General features: G+C 42.3%; 1 protein-coding gene across 1 annotated transcript in view; it reads left to right on the top strand.

The window, feature by feature from the left end:
* Positions 1–16,503: 16,503 nt before the first annotated feature.
* Positions 16,504–17,052, top strand: part of SEPMUDRAFT_148690 (histidine permease) — a 4,600-nt gene continuing 4,051 nt past the window's right edge. Inside the window, exon 1 of the mRNA XM_016905084.1 lies at positions 16,504–16,864. Coding sequence (XP_016761481.1) covers positions 16,641–16,864 — 224 coding nt within the window. The 5' untranslated portion in view covers positions 16,504–16,640. The remainder of the gene's footprint in view (positions 16,865–17,052) is intronic.

Below are 17,052 nucleotides of genomic sequence, written 5' to 3'. Positions count from 1 at the left end.
TAAGCGATTCGAGTAGTACTTTTCTAATAGATACTTTAGCCTATACATCTTATCCTTTTATATACGAATCGCTTCTTTATTGTATAACGAAGTATCTCTAAATATAGGTCCAAAGAACACTATACGCTTAGGATCGAGTACCTAGGATTTGGTAGTAACTAGTACCCTAACGGAAGTAGACGTCGTACTTTAGCTAGAAGCCGAAGAAGCAGAGTCCGCAAAGGCCTAACAACTCCTTCGAGTAAACTAAGCTAGGGAGGAACGCGCTAAGTTGCTCTAGCAACTTAAACAATCCGACGCGATAATCCAAACTCTAACCGGAGTACTCCTAACCGATAGACTCGACCCTATCCTAGGCTATCCTAGCCTATCGTTGGCCTAATTTATTCCTAAGCTACGGAACCCTTATATATTCGAAGGAAAGAACAGACGCGACTAGATCGAATAGCGAGACGACTACGAACGAATCTTCCGAAGGGCCCTAGCTTACTATATAGACGCCTAGACTAAGATTAAACTCGGAGAAGAATAGATAGCGACCGAACAGAGGTCCTAATAGAACTAGTTTATAGACTTACTCCGATCCTAACCGGCCTATAACGCCCCTTCCTAGTCCGACTTTAAGGAATATATACTTAATACAATAGGTACGCCCTAGGAAAGACGATAAATCGCCTACGACGCGATCAAATCTATTAAATAGAACCTTCGAACCCTAATAGAGCTCTTAACCGACCTAAAAGAACACTAGGACAAGCTAGGAACTGAAGATAAATAAACTAAGATTATAGAATTTAAGAGTACTCTAGACGGAAGGATTAAGTATTAGATTAATATTAACCTTACTACTTTCGCGACCGTTACAGCTCTTAAGGAAGCAGCAAATATCTACTAGAGGGCTATCTAGGCCGAAAGAGACTATCGCTAAAAGGACAAACGTAACAACAAACGCGGACGGTCCGATACTACTAACGAAACCGCTAGCTACGTAAAGAGATCCCAAAGCTACTCCAAAACGAGCTAACCTCCGTTAATAGGGCGACTAAGCCGACCGGGGGATACTAGACCCCTACCTAGGTACTACGGATATAGCGAGACGGGCTATAAACGCCCGGAATGCCCTAATAAGGCAATTTAGGAGAACAAGGGGTCCCTAAAAGCTAGCCCCGCCCTCTAGTACTCCGGGTAGCGGGACAAGTAATATATATAGAGGAGCAACGAAGGCTAGTAGAGCTATACGGCCGGTAGGCGACAAAGCTAGAGCTATACGATTTGATTAGGGTTAAAGTAACCTTAGAGGGCCCGATAGAGCAGCGGAACATCTACGCTCTAGTAGACTATAGTACCTAGATAAACTTTCTAGACGGAGTAGTAGCTAAAGAAATAGGCTACACTCTAGAACGAGGGGCTTCGGTAAGGTATAAGACCTTAAATAGCTAAGCCCTCGTAGTCTCGGGATATATAAAGGTCCCCTTTAAAGTTTCGGCTAGTAACGGAGCGAAACGGGGCGGAACTGCCTATATCGCCGTTAGAAGGATCTATAGATTCGAGATAATCCTTAGTATACTATAGCTAGAACAATAGAACCCCTCGGTAAACTTCTTAACTAAGGCACTGTCCTAGAAGAAGAAGAATAGACGCAAATAGTCCAAAGTAGCGATAATCGGCCTAGAACGAATACGCGTAGAGCTCGCAGACCCTAGTACGGTCCTTTATACAATATCCCTATTACTTATTAACGGAACGAAAAAAGACCTAGAGGGGCTCCCCGAGGTATACCGATAGTACGCCTCTATATTCTCTAGTAAAGATGCCTCTATTCTAGCCGATTATAGGCTATTTAAGCTCGGGATCGAGCTAGAAGAAGGTAAGATACCCCTATAGAGGCCTCTATACAACCTCTCTAAGACAGAATTAGAGGTTCTTAGGAACTACCTTAAAGAATACTTAGACAGGGGCTAGATCAGGCCTTCTCGATCCCCTACTAGCGCGGGTATCCTCTTTATAAAGAAGAAGGACGGAGGACTTAGGCTCTACGTCGATTACCGTAGACTGAACGCTGTAACGGTTAAGAACAGATACCCTTTACTAAGCTTAATATAAGAGACGCGTACTACCGACTTAGAATTAAGGAGGGCGATAAGTAGAAGACTATATTCCGGACTAGATATAGCTACTTCGAGTATACCGTTATACCTTTCGGGCTTACTAATGCCCTAGGTACGTTCTAAGGGTATATAAACGATATACTAAAGGACCTAATCGACATTATCTATATAGTCTACTTCGATAACATCCTTATTTACTCCTAAAATAAGGAGGACTATATTAGAGATATAGTAACGGTCCTCGAGCGGCTATAGAAAGCTAAACTCTACGCTAAAATAACTAAGTGTAACTTCTATAGGGACTAAGTTAGGTTCTTAGGGTACCTAGTTAGCCTAAGAGGGGTCGAGATAGAGCTAGAACGGGTCGCTACGGTCCGGGATTAGCTAGAACCAGAGTCTGTAAGGGATATTCGGATCTTTATTAGGTTCGCTAATTATTATCGACGGTTTATATAGCACTTCCCCCGAATCGCAGCTCCCCTAAATCGATTGACGGAGAGAAAAGGCGATATAGCAAAGGGAGGGCAGAAACAACGGAATAAAGAGTCTATAAAGATTAATCTGCCCTCGGAGGCTAAGCAATTATTCCTTAAACTAAAACAGGTATTCTGCTTAGTACTAATTCTAAAGTATTTCGACCTATTACAGGCTATCCGGGACCCCGGGTAGAAACGGACGTATCTGGGTACGTAATTTCAGGCGTTATAATACAGCAATACGAGTTCTAGGGCAAGATACAATAGTTCCCGGTAGCCTTCTTCTCTCGCAAGATAGTCGTAGTAGAAAAGAACTACGATACCTATAACGGGGAACTCCTTACTATCGTAGAATGCTTTAAGGTATAGAGACACTATCTAGAGGGGGCGTAGTACTAGGTTAAGTTAATAACCGACTACTACAACCTATAATAGTTTATAACGACTAAGACCCTCTCCCGGAGGTAGGTAAGATAGGCGGAATAGCTCGCTACTATAGACTTTAGGGTAGTCTATAGGGCCGGGAGCCTTAACGGGGTAGCGGATAGTATAAGCAGACGTCTAGACTATATAGACCCCGACTACTCTAGGCGATAGTTGAACTAGGAAGACTCCTCCGTCGTATTAAAGATACTATAGCGGCAAATCGACCCGGAAGGGCCTACTACCGGCTAAGAGGGTCCGGTCCGGGCTATAATAGCGGTTAGGGTAGTAGCTAGCAACGCCTCGGGCTATAGATACGACCTATAGGCAGAGATAAATCAGAGCCTAGTCGAAAAGATCTAAGAAGACACTCCTATAGATAAGACGGTAGGGAAGGTCGCGAAAGCTAAAGGTCTAGAAACTCTACCTATATAGACCTAGAGATAGGCGTACAAGGACGGCCTATAGAGTTAGGACGGCCGTATCTTTGTCCTAGAAGGACTATTAAGGCTCGAGATACTTAGGGAGTGCTACGATAACCTAATAGCGGGTTACTTCGGCTTCTAATAGACGATCGAACTCGTACTAAGGAGATTCTAGTAGCCTAAAGTCCGGAGCTACGCGAAAGACTACACTTTAAGCTGTACGACGTATACTAGGGTAAAACCGAGGAGGTACAAACTATACGGCCTATTAGCCGCCGAAGACGCCTCGAGTGCCCTATAGGAGGACTTAACTATAGACTTTGTTACAGACCTTCCCCTATCTACCTTTATAGGCTATACCTACGACTATATCTATATAGTAATAGACAGATACTCTAAGATAGCCTATTATACCCTATATCGGAAGGATATAACGGCCGAAGACCTAGTAGACCTCTTCCTACGAGATGTCTTCCGTCTATACGGCATCCCGGTATCGATAGTAACGGACCGGGGAACGCTGTTTACCTCAAAATTCTAGAGTATATTCTACTACTACCTAGGTATACGAAGGGGCTTAAGCACCGCGTTCTACCCGTAGACAGATAGGCAGACAGAACGATAGAACTAGACTATAGAGTAGTACCTCCGCGCCTACTACAACTACGAACAAGACAATTAGGCAAGGCTACTTAATATTGCGGAGTTCGCCTATAACGATAGCTAATACGCCTCTACCGGCGTAACCCCGTTCTAAATCTGTAACGTTAGAGACCTAGTCCGAGCAAGATAGCCCGATATAGTCTAGAATAGGGGGAATACTCCGAGGGCGGAGGACTTGGCCGACAAAATAATTAGCCTTTAGAAAACCCTCCGGGAAAGACTCGTAAAAGCTAAACGGAGTTAAGCTAAATACTACAACGAGGGGCGCAAGGCAAAGAAGTATATAATTAGGGATAAGGTATACCTGTCTATAAAGAACTTAGCTACGGCAAGGGACTCTAAGAAGCTAGATTACAAGTTTATCGGACTATTCGAAGTTACCTATGTAGTTAACGACGCAGTATATACCTTAAAGCTACCCGAGGATATAAAAGTCTACCCGACCTTCTACGTTAGTATACTAGAGGACTACATCGAGGCAGAATATACTAAGAGGGACTAGAATAACCCGAAATCGTTTAAGGTAGACGACCCCGAAGTCTACGAGGTAGATAGGATTAAGGGGCAGAAGGTAGACAGATAGGGACGATAGGCGTACCTAGTTTTATAGAAGGGGTATAGAGAAGAGGATAACTCCTAGGAACTAGCAAGCAATATTAGCCCTATAGCAATAAAGGTATACTAAACCTATATAAACCGGGAGGCGAAGGGGCAGAATACGCCCGAAAGGTTATACGTTAAGACATCAAAGCGGAAATCCCGTAGAACTAGAGCGCCTTAGGGCAGAAATATATAGGAATAGTTATATAGTATATATAAGGAAACACCTTAAAGGTTGATTATAGAGGAAGAAGCATTGTTGCGAAGAACTATACAAACAGAGGGGGTATTATCTATAAATACCTAAAACACCCCCGAAATAGCCTATAACGGCCTAGAATACCCTAATTATATCTATCTACCTACGAAGAATCGTCGTTATCTTTATCGTTATTATTACCTTCGGCCGAATCGTCGCCTTCGGAGTCGTCGGCCTTCAAGCCGGTACGCTTTATCGCCTACGTAACCTTTAGTAGGCGCAATTTGCGGAGATCCTAGCGGAGAGGGGTCTTAGTACGATGCTTGCGCTATAACGAGTTAGAATAGCCTAGAATAGGCTAGAAGGGAGGAAATATATTAAAGCTCGATTTATACAGTTAATATACTTATATAAGTTGCGGATAGTAGTATTAGCCCGCTCTAGACGGGACCGAGGGGGTACCTAATCCGGCTGTACGAATACAGACGTAACCTTCTTCTTCTTTAGAGTATCCTTAGTACTAAGGGCCTCCCTCTCTAGGTCCGCTCTATAGCGGGCAACGGCGGGATCTACCTAGGGGCTAGACTTATCTATCTAGGGACCGCCGAGATGGACGTATAGGTAATTAACTCCCTAAAATGCGGGAAATTTGCTAGACTTAGTTAGCAATACCCTAGAATAGCCCGGAATAGGGTAGTTATAGGGTACCTATCCTTTTAACGTCTTGTAAAAGGCGTCTATAACCGTTCTAGTATTAACCGCGTTAGCCTAGCGATCGGCGGAGGAGGTATCGGCCTAATTATTCAAGCGACGGAGGCTATTAATAAATTCGATACTATCTCGGAATATTGTAGGAACCTATAACACAGTTAGGACCGGTCTAGGCTAGGACGCCCTAGAATAGGCCGGAACGATACCTAGAAACAATAGCCGGACCGAGTAGCGTATTTCTAGTAGGATACGGGACTAGGGTCTTAAAGAGTATAGAGAACATTATCGAGTTAGGTCTAACCGGTCCCTATAAAGGGACGCGGGAACAGACAGAGGTTTCGTAGGGTATCTATAACCTCTATATCCGGGGCCGCGGCGAGGACGCTAATACAGTTTATATAAGGGTTACTATTAGGCAAAGAGGCGGTAGCTATAACGGAACGAGTTAGAATAGTAGACTAATGCCCGAGTTAGCTAAGAATGCTCTAGAATAGGCCGGAGAGCCCCGGTTACTCTAGGAGGAACTACTAGAACAGAGGGTAGAGAAAATTGATTTACTTACAAATTTTGGAAAAAGGCGGCGAGGTTAGTAGACAGACGAGGAAACTATTAGGAAAAAGACACCCTTTTCTACGCTAAAGAAAGGCATTCGCCAGAATAGGCTCTATTAGATTCTAGGGCGGACGAATGCGATCTATTACTTTCTATAGGTTTATTTACTTAATGCCTTATTGTTCTAGGAACAAAGAGATAAAAACAGGGGCCTATACGGTCGAGGATAACCGCAAAAAAGGGGGAGGCAATGTTAGGATCTAGACTAGATAGCGATACAGATATCTTAGGACAGACCCGGAATAGCCCGGAAATACCTAAGACAGGCTAGAACGGGTTACCGCGACTTAAGAAGGTTTATACCAAACCTTTACTACTAGGGCTAACTCAAGATAGTTTAGGAAGAGTTAGAATAAGAGATCTTAAATCGAGATATTCCAAATCAGACCCGAGAGGCCCGAGACTCCGGGTACTCTAAGAATACACTTATAAACAGAGGGAGAAGACGCATTCCTATCCTTCTCCTAAGCGATTCGAGTAGTACTTTTCTAACAGATACTTCAGCCTATACATCTTATCCTTTTATACCCTGTCGACGATATATATAGTATATATTCCTACCTTTTAACCTCCCCGTTTACTACGAGGGGCAATATTAGCCTAAACCTGAATTACGGAAGACCCGGGCCGTACTGTACCGGTTAGGCCCTAGAGGCCCGACTAAATGTTAGTAAGTACTAAAGACAAACCCGACGCGGACGCTATTATAGCTTTAACGCCGCTACTAATTTTCCCCGCCCGCTAAAGGTAACAAACCGTTAGTAGCCTATATTGCCGACGGTACTAGTAAACGTTACCGAATAACCTACTAGGTTAGAGATCGTACCTTCCTAGGACCTATCGTTATAGTTTTTCGTAACTAACCTCGTCTTCCTCGTCTACGGGCGGCCTAGAATAAGAGGTATAGTATATGCTACATTCGTAACAAACGCCGTTACCGCAACGGTAACGCTATATACCGAGATAGGCAGTCTCTAACAGACGCCGACAATCCTAGTCAACCCGTTCGCCGTAGACATATTAATCTTATCTAGCTAGTACGTTATTAGTAAACCGTACTTCTGAACGATACTCTGCCGAAGGATAACTAACTTAGTACCCTTATTAACTAGTCCCTTATAGACCTTGCCTATATTACTCCCGAACATTACTAGGACCTAGATACTAGGCACTATAGTATAGTCCTACGTTACCGCCGACAGGTCAATATCTTTAGCCCTTTCGTAGAGCTACTCCGGTCGACAGAGGCGCGGGTAGGAAACTATAGCCTTATAGTCGCTATACTGCCTAGTAGCTCGGATTATCTAAACGAACATCCGGTTAGGAACCCTTTTATAGAGGTACTTCGATCGACGGGAGCGCGGGCAGGAAACTATAGCCTTATAGTCGCTATACTACCTAGTAGCTCGGAATATCTGAACGAATATCTAGTTAGGAACCCGAGCCGGGCGACGGATATCCTCCTCCCCTATACGAACAATCGACGTCTCGGCAACAACAACTTAGATAGGAGGGCTCGTCTCGGTCCCTCGACTTATAATACGCTTAATAGCCTCCTAAGTAGTAGGGTCGTTAGCAAATCTCGCGAACAAACCCTTAGTAAATAGGTTACCTATCCGAAGTGCCTCTCTAACCGTTATTACCGGTAGTATAGTATTCGTAAGCAGACTAAAGACGAAATCTTTAAAGGACAAAAAGGATAGGATAATACCCTCCCTAGGCTCGTTGTCCTAAATCAGTTTATCTAGGCGCTAAGGCGACGTATCGTAGGCTTTTTCTTTGTCTTCGTCGGCGGGTTTACCGGGGCTAGCTCGGTAGCGTAATCCTAGCTCCGTCTAAGTATAGCTTCCTTATCCTCCCGGTCGACTATTTCTACCTTATGCCCGCTATCGTAGTCGTTATCCGTATCTAGATCCCGAGACCTACTACTAACCGTAGGAAGAATCGACCTCTATATCGCCCTCTCTAACTGTTTCGTCGTAGCGGTAGCTACGGCACCCTATTGCCCCTTAGCCTTAGCCTTAACTACCTTTACTAAGTAGCTCTTCCCTAGGATAGTAGGCACAAGCCTCCTTGCCTCCTTCTGCTAAGAGTCCTCTCGCGATAGCTCCTTAGCTAGTCGCGTTGTAGCCTAAACGAGGATAGTCTTATCCTCTTTATCTACAATCTCTTCTACCCGCGCTCGTTTATCCTTATACTTAGTAGCGTACCGGTCCTACGTAGTATAGCCTAAGAAGGTATAGGCCTAGATAGCCTACGGAGCAAGGAGAGCCTATATAGCGACGGTAGGTAGGGTAACTACCGGGGGAACGCTAAGTTAGTCCCGAGGACAGAATCTCTTTTTAGCGGTATTAATAGCTATACGAAGATAGGCCGGGAACTCAATCGGGTTACTATAGTTTATCTCCCGTTCTAACTAAGGCAGGATCTAGGACAGGCGTAGGTACTACGAGTCCTATCTATACTTAATCCCTTGCGGGGATAGAGATTAACCGGCTCGGCTAAAGAAGCTATAATTCCTCTTATTCCGGTATATAAACCCCTACTAGGTAAGGTCACTTATAATTAGGCATTTATAGGCGAAGTAAGAGACGTTACTATATTAGAAATAACAATCCTTTAGTAGACTAGTAACCTGTATTATATCGATACGGATGCTCGCCGGTTCTACGGATAAATATAGGCTATTAGGATTCGACGGCCCGGGCATAGGTAGATACTACATACCGTAGGTACTAGATAGGGCTCTAGCCGAGTTAGTAGGTATAGACGTCGTAGAGTAGTAGGTAGTAGATCTATACCCGAGATTTTGGTTAGACCCCGGGGGCCCGACTAAATCGGAGCCTAAGGCAACTGTACTATAATAAGCCTAAACTATACTAGGCGGGTTTACTAGGCGCGCGTTGCTACTTCCTCTCCCTTAGAAGGCTTAGTAGAGGTCGAGTCGGAGGGTATCAAACTGCTCGGCAAGGGCGTTAACTTTAGAGTTAAACTTGTCGTTCTTCGAGGCCGGAGCCGTAATCGATAGTATACCCTTAAAGGAAGTCGAACTAGCGCCGGCTAAGTTCTCCTATAACTTGCCGAGTCTAGCTACAGTAGTCGGATCCTTTGTATACCGCTAACCGTCTATCCCTTTAAGAAGCCTCTTCCTAGTAGCGAAAACCTTCTTAAAGTTATTATACGTCTTTAGTAACTTAGGGTATAGACCGAACTCTCCCCGAAGAACTATCTCTACTTTATTAGGCAGGCCCTTCAGAAAGAGCTTAGTACGGTCAAAGTTAGAGAGCTCCGCCGTAGAGTAGCGTCTAATAGCGGTAGTAAATTACTTTAGGAAATACAGGTTGTTACTAGTCTCGTCGCGCGGAGTATTATATAGTTGGTTAAGGTACTCCCGGGAGGTAACGTTACTATAGTAGTCCTTCTCGATATAATTGATAGTTACCTTCTCCTTAAATTCTACCTAGTTGTTACCGGGTAGATCGAGGCCTTCGATCTTAGAGTAGGTAACTATATCGTATTTAAGAAGAAAATCGTTAATAACCTCCTTTTCGTCCTTGCTTATACAGTACTTGTCCCTTATTATCTCGTAACGACGGAGAGCGTCCGTAATATTGTTTCCGTTAAACGTAGGGTTACCGTCGGTACTAGATATAGGCAGCTCCTTCGTAGACCTTTCGCTCCTTTCGGTAATTTTCTCTATTATACTAGCAACGCCGGAGGTTATCGAGGATATAACGTTTTGGTTCGTTATAAGGAGCTCTATAGCCCGGTACTATTCTTCTACGCTTATCGGTTTCGGCGTAGTAGGATAAGCAGAGCTGCTCGACGGAGTTAACGTAGGTATAGACGCCGAAGGTCTAGCCGTAGCTAGTCCGGATCTAGATACTATATTAATAGGGCAGTTTCGGATCGAGATATTAAGCTATCGATCGTGCTTGTCCGAGTCTATAGAGGCGTTCTCGATCGAGTCGGCGTAGCAGGGGCTATTAGCAACGGGGTCGGAGTGTTCGGTAGCTAATATCGTTCTCGTTCGTTAGTACGTACGTATATAGGTTCGGTACGTTCTCGTTCTTTAGTATATACGTATACGTATTCGTCTTTAGTCTTGTTTTCTGTCTTAATCTCCTCGACTATATATAGTAGTACTTTAATCCTACCCCTTTCGGTTAGGCCCCGGAGGCCTAACTAAATCCTAACCCCTTTCGGTACCTATATTACAGTTAGTATAACTTAAATCCCGAATCCCCTCTTCCGTTCTACGATATTAGTCGGCCGCTCGTTCTTACGGCCTATACCTTGCCGTCGGCCTCCCCGTAACGTCTATTATCTCTAAGGCTAAAGACCCCTTTCCTCTAACGTCGCGTCAATTACTTTTCCCTACCTTATGTTCGTAACCGTATTATATCGTAGCTTGCCCTATACCTGATTAGGAACTATACCCTTCCTTATACCGAATTAGGAACTACGCCCTACTATATCGTATCGTACCTTAACCTTATACCGTATTACCTAGTATAGGAACTACGCCCTAGGAACTGCGCCTAATTAATCTCGAACTTTGTCGTTTAATACTATACCTTCTCGCACTACGTTATAATAGTCTCCTTTTTAGAGTTAAACGCGTTCCCTATCTCCTATCCTATCCTCTATACCTATCCCTTTTTGCCCTCCTCCTCTAACCTATAACTATTCCTACTCTTGCATTTTGTATATAATAGCCCTACCTTCGGCTCTATTTATTACCGTAAAGCCCTCTCTCCTACTACTATCCTCGAGTAGACGATCGGATAGGCCCGGCTTACGGTAGGTCGCGGCGTAGCTCCGCGGTGAAAGGGGTAAGATAGGTAGAGGTCCGGAAGGATACGGAGATACCTATAGGTAGCGGGAATAGTAATATTAGAAGACAAAGCGCACTGTAGGGTAACGACATCAATTATAGTAGAGTAGGTATCCGTACATCTACGTCCTAATTATATCCGTCCTCTCCTCCGTCCTAAAAAGAAGAAAACTACCCTATATAGCTACCCGCCGGGAGTAGTACGGCCCTCCTAGGCCGTCCGGCTCTCGGCTCTGCCCCGACGCCCTACGTAAAAGAAACACGCCTAGCCGCTTAATAATAGAAAGAGTATTACTACCTTAATACCGAGTATCCGAGGCCTAAGGTATAGAAGCTAAGAGAGGATACTAAGAAGAAGATTAAGAGGAGGTTTAAGGAGGACAAGAGCCTAAAAGAGAGAGTAGATAAAGCAATTTAAGTATACAACGCTGCTTAAGGGTCGAAGGACAAAGACACTAAGAACAAGTCTAGTATAGCCGTAGAGGTCGAGGACACTACTACTACTACTACCCTAGAATCAAGTTCTATCCTAGAATCGACCCCGGAGGCATCTATTAGATCAATTAGTTATACCCGGCTCTACTACGTAGTAATTCTAGATAGCGGTGCTAATGTTTATATTATTAACGAATCTATAAGGGCAAGGATTATTAGGTCTAAGGTATCAACCTCCTCTAATACAGTAATTTCTAGAGACAAGAGGTATAAACCTAAGGCAATTGTTAATACTACTATCAACCTAGACATAGGTAATAGAGTTACTAGGAAGCTTACTCTTCTTAAGGTAAGGCTTATTCCGGGATTCTTTACAAGTTTAGTCTTACTATAGATCCTTAACAAAAAGGGTATTTACTATAATACTAGAAACTAGCTAGACAAGTTGATTACTAGCCGATTATATAAGGAACCTAGGCTCTAGGTATACCTTACCCCTAAATATAGTAACAGATATAGTTACTAGATTATTAAACGGTTGCCTATACTAAGAAGTGTTACTAGAACTACTAGTTTACCTAGAATCAGTACTAGAATTAAGGAGGTAAAGTCTATATATACCCTATACTCTAAGAATACGGGGAAGTCAACCTTACCTACCTTAACGTTACGGTTTACCTACTAGATTTGCGGCTACTGCACAATCTAGTTACTAACTACTCCTACTATTAACAGCAACGGCTAATTAGTAGTATTAGTTACTAGGCTATCTATCTATAAGGGCTATTAAGCACTTAGAACCTGTATCTAAGGGTTACTAGGTAATTAAGTTAGAGAAAGAGACTCTAAACAGTATTAATTATAACACCTATATACTAGCTAAGGCAAAAGTAGTAATTTTAAGGAGGAAAGATAAGTATAGGGAAGTGCTGCCTAAGGCAGAGACTACTAAGATAGCTGTCTATTTATAGGATCTTATTGATATAACCCCTTCTCTCCCTAGACTAAATAGATTAGTCTTCAAGTATTATAGCTACTAGTACTATAACTAGGAGGGCTATTATATTAGTAAGCCTATAGTAACTAAGCTATAAGCTGTTACTAAGTTTAGAGGACACTTCAAAAGAATAGAAGTGTTATTTAGTGCTTAAACTATCCTAGTCCGCTCTAATATAGAGGCAACTATTAGGAAGGATACTAGAAAAGTTATCTCTAGGTTAGGTATTACCCCTTTGCCTACTACTACTAATACCCCTATTCAGAATAGAGCAAGTAAGGTTACTAGAAGAGAGATTGTTACTAAATCTAGGACTTTTAGGATTAATAGCTATTTGCCTAAGAACCTTTAGCTATAGCTTATAGATTTAGCTGTCTACCTACTTAATAGAACCCCTACTACTAAACTCAATTAGATAACTCTATATAAGAAGGTAACAACTAAGAAGCCCTTCCTTAGCTATCTCTACCCTATTAGATACAAGGCCTTCGCTCTCCGTAGAGACATTACTAAGAGAGACAAGATAGAAGAGAGAGCTTATATTAGTTACCTAATTAGGTATGCCTCTACTAATATTTTCTAGATCTGGATTCTATCCCTAAATAAGGTAATTAGGACAAGAGATATAGCCTTTAAGGATAATAAGAGGTATAATCTACTAGATATCAATAGTTAGACACTTAGAGAATTAGTTCCTACTACTATTTACTAGACTGTAATTAATTCAATCTTATTACCTAAGGAATCAACAACTAAGGGTATAGATAACCCCTTTCTAGCTACTAATATTCCAACTTTTGCTATCTAACCTTAGAGAGGTAGTAAATAGTAGAGAGGTAAAGGGCTATAATAGGAACAGGAGTCATTATACCTAACGCCGCTAGAAACACCTACTAGAGATAATAGTTAGGCCCCGGGGGCCTTACTAGGTATACCCGCTTCTTTATTACCCTCCGCTTTTTCGGCCTCTTATTAAAACTAGCACCCTGCCTTAGATAGGGAGGTAGAAGAGAGTACCTATTAGTACAGTATAGATAACTATAGACGATAGATCGACTATAGAACTAGACGGTTAGAAGATTACCTAGATAAGTTGAGTTATATAGCTGCTACTTCCCTCTAGGCTTACAATCTACCTACTCTTAAGGATCCTTACTAAGTAATAAGTGTACTGTTACCCCCTACTAACTAGAAAGAGATAGAAAGATATATCTATTATTAACAATTTAGGCAAGCAGTATTTGATAAAGCTAGAAAGCTTATAGGTAAGAGGACATTTAGGGTATTCTTTGGTTATAAGGGCTATAAGGTACCTTTAGTATAGGTATTTGCCTATAAGACAGACCTAACTAGTAGTAAGATTCTTAGGTATAAGGCTAGGCTTTGTATCCGTAGGGATCTTTAATTGCTATTAACCTATAAAACCTATACTACTATACTTAGTTATAAGGTATTTAGGGCTATTACTACTCTAGCCTTTATAAGGAATTTAAAGATAAGGCAATAGGATATAGTAAATACCTTCCTAAATACTACTATCCCTTATACTATCTATTGTTCTATCCTAGAGAGAATAGAGGAATATAGATTTAGTCTAGATACCTGCTTTATCCTTAAGAAGGCTCTCTATAGATTAGCTAAATTACCTCGCTTGTAGTATAACCTGTTTGTTATAAGAATAGAAGACTATAGGTTTAAGTTAGTTCCTAGAATTGACTGCCTAATAGTAAATATAGATCTCCGCCTACTTATAATATTCTATATAGATAATATCAGGTTAATTTATAAAAGGGATAGGGAGGATTAAGCTATCCTATTTAACTAGTACCTACTTTCTAACTTTAAGGTTACTTAGAAGGACCCTACCTTCTTCCTAGGTATAGAAGTAGAGGAATTACCTAGTATCCTAACTCTGAGCTAGACTGCCTACTTAACGAAAATTAGTATTAAATTTAGTATTTATAAGAGGGCTCGATTTCTAGATATACTACTTCCTACTAGAAACCTAGAACCTACTACTAATACTACTAGACCTAACTTTATTAAAGGATATTAGATAAAGGTAGGTTTAATTAGTTATATAGCTGTTTTAGCAAGGCTAGATATAGCAAAGGTATATACTACCCTTTCTTAATTCCTAAAGAATCCGAGTTAAGCTTATATAGAAGCTGCTAACTACCTAATTGCCTACTTATATAGTACTAGAGATATAAAGTTGTACTTCTATAGAGAAAAGCCTAAGATAGAGCTTTATATAGATACCTTATTTAGTAACAACCTAGATAGGAAGAGTTCTTAGGGTTTTCTAATAATAATATATAATAGTGCTATTAATTAGCAAGCAACTAAGTAGAAGACAGTTACTAAATCGACCGTAGAGGTAGAGTTGTTAGCACTCTTATCAATTGCTAGTAATAGGTACTAGTAGACTCGACTTTTCTCTAAATTTGACAAGGTATTTCTACCTCTACCTAGAAATAAGCTATCTAAGGAACCTATTAAGGATAGAACTATAGGTAGAACTAAGGTTTTCTATAACAACTAACGTATAGTAGACATTGCTAATTATAAGTATAGTTTACTTAATACGGCTTTAAGGTATATTGATATCTATTAATACTAGGTAAGATAGGAAACTATAGTAGGAAGGTTAACCGTTAAATAGATTGGAACGGCAAAACAGCGAGCTAATAGCTTTATAAAGAACCTTCTAAAGGGGTTATTCCAGTTATTCCGGACGAGCCTAGGGCTTAGGTAAGTAGGTATAGTCGATTATTAGATTAGTATAGACAGTTACTATATCTAGCTTTTCAGCTTATCTTATATAATTAAGCTAAGGGAGGTATATTTGGACAGAAGGATATAGGTGCCCTAGTATTATATAATATAAGTTATATAGATAATAGGGGCTACTAATTCCTTAGCATTTGTATATAGAGTTAGGGATACCTACCCCCCTCTTTTCTTTCGTAGAGAGGTTAGACCTCTGACATTAATTAAACCTACTTTTCGGTTAGTACGGCTTCATCTCCATCTCAATTGGGCTAGTATAGTGTATGGTTCTAACACAATTACAGCAGCTCAGCACAGTCCAGTGATCCACCCACCCTCCACATGCACGGAGCCTGGTAGGTATGTACCTGGAACATCTTCGGGACATTTTTTTCTTATCGCGTGGCGCTCGCTCGGATGGGCAGATATGATGGGCAGATATCTCCAAGAGTCAGGACTTATTCTCGGGGAATGTTGATCCCAACTAGGCAGTTCTACGCTTCTCTTTTGAAGCATTCCTGAGGTGTTTCAACTTTCAACGACTCATAAGTGGGGGGAGTTCCACGCCAAGACTGGAGTCGCCATCTCCGATAAACGGTTTCTCCGTCTATCCACTGCACTTCACTTCACTTCACTTTACTTCACTTCACTTGACTTGTTACAAGAAGGGAGAGGAGATTCTCGACAAACCAACACATCCTTTTTGCCATAACAAACAATAGAATAAATCGCTCCGCATCGGGACATCAACTTGCTCGCTCGCTCGCTGGGGGAAGCGGCGGGGGGGGTGCAGCGCAATGCAATGCAATGCAATCAATACACTACACCCGTATCGTATCGCATCACATTACGCTAGAACAATCCATACAGCCTTGCGAGGACCAGGCAGGCCCCTTCGGTTGTCATCACCGTTGGGGGGGTCACGTCAGCTACAGCCGCAACTAACGACTCTTTAGGCTCTTGGCTACGATAAGGCTAGAGGGGAACTCTCCAACCAGCAGCAGCAATATACATGGAAAGCTGAGCTCAAGAGTCGGAAAATGCAGCATGGGCGAGCGCGTGGAAGGGTGTCGGCTTCTAAGGCTCTTGGCTTTGCGGTGCGGCAGTCGGTCTCAGTTGCGCGCCATCATTCCTTGTTTGTTGCTGTTGAGGGTGAGGGTGAATATTTATCTATATGTGGATGGATGGATGGGTATATACTGTCCGGCTCGGAGATTCCTTTGGCGTGGAATTGTAGGCGGTGGTCTTCTTTTTCTCTCCTCTTTGCCTCTCTCTCTCCCTCTCCCCCTCCCTCTCTCACTATCGTGATTGTTGCGTGTGTGTGAACTGCTTCAGCTTTCTTTGGTTTTCCGAAGCACAGCACAGCACAGCACAACACAACCATGGCACCAGCATCCGACGTCGAAAAAGGCCCTGAAGCATACAGTACACCTTCACCCGATCTCGGTCCGACAAAGAGTCATGATGGAACGAAGCAGCGACGTCGCAGCTCCGCTGTCGTCAATGGAGAAGTTCTTGTAACCGAAATCAACGATGACCGATTTGAATCGACGCAGAGAGGTCTGAAGAGTCGACATGCGCAAATGATTGCTTTGGGTGGGACGATGTAAGTTGATATTTTTTGGTTTTACTTTTTTTGGAGAATAAGGGGAAGAGAAGGAAAGAAAAGGGAATGAAAGAGAAGAAAAGGAAAGAGAAGAGAAGGAAAGAGAAGAGGAGAGAGAGAGAGAGAGAGAGAGAGAGAGAGAGAGAGAGAGAGAGAGAGAGAGAGAGAGAGAGAGAGAGAGAGAGAGA

This window comes from Sphaerulina musiva, assembly GCF_000320565.1.
Source record: "Sphaerulina musiva SO2202 unplaced genomic scaffold SEPMUscaffold_4, whole genome shotgun sequence".
NCBI classification, from domain to species: domain Eukaryota; kingdom Fungi; phylum Ascomycota; class Dothideomycetes; order Mycosphaerellales; family Mycosphaerellaceae; genus Sphaerulina; species Sphaerulina musiva.
Note: the sequence above shows the minus strand (reverse complement) of the source record. Positions and strands in the feature narration are given on the sequence as shown.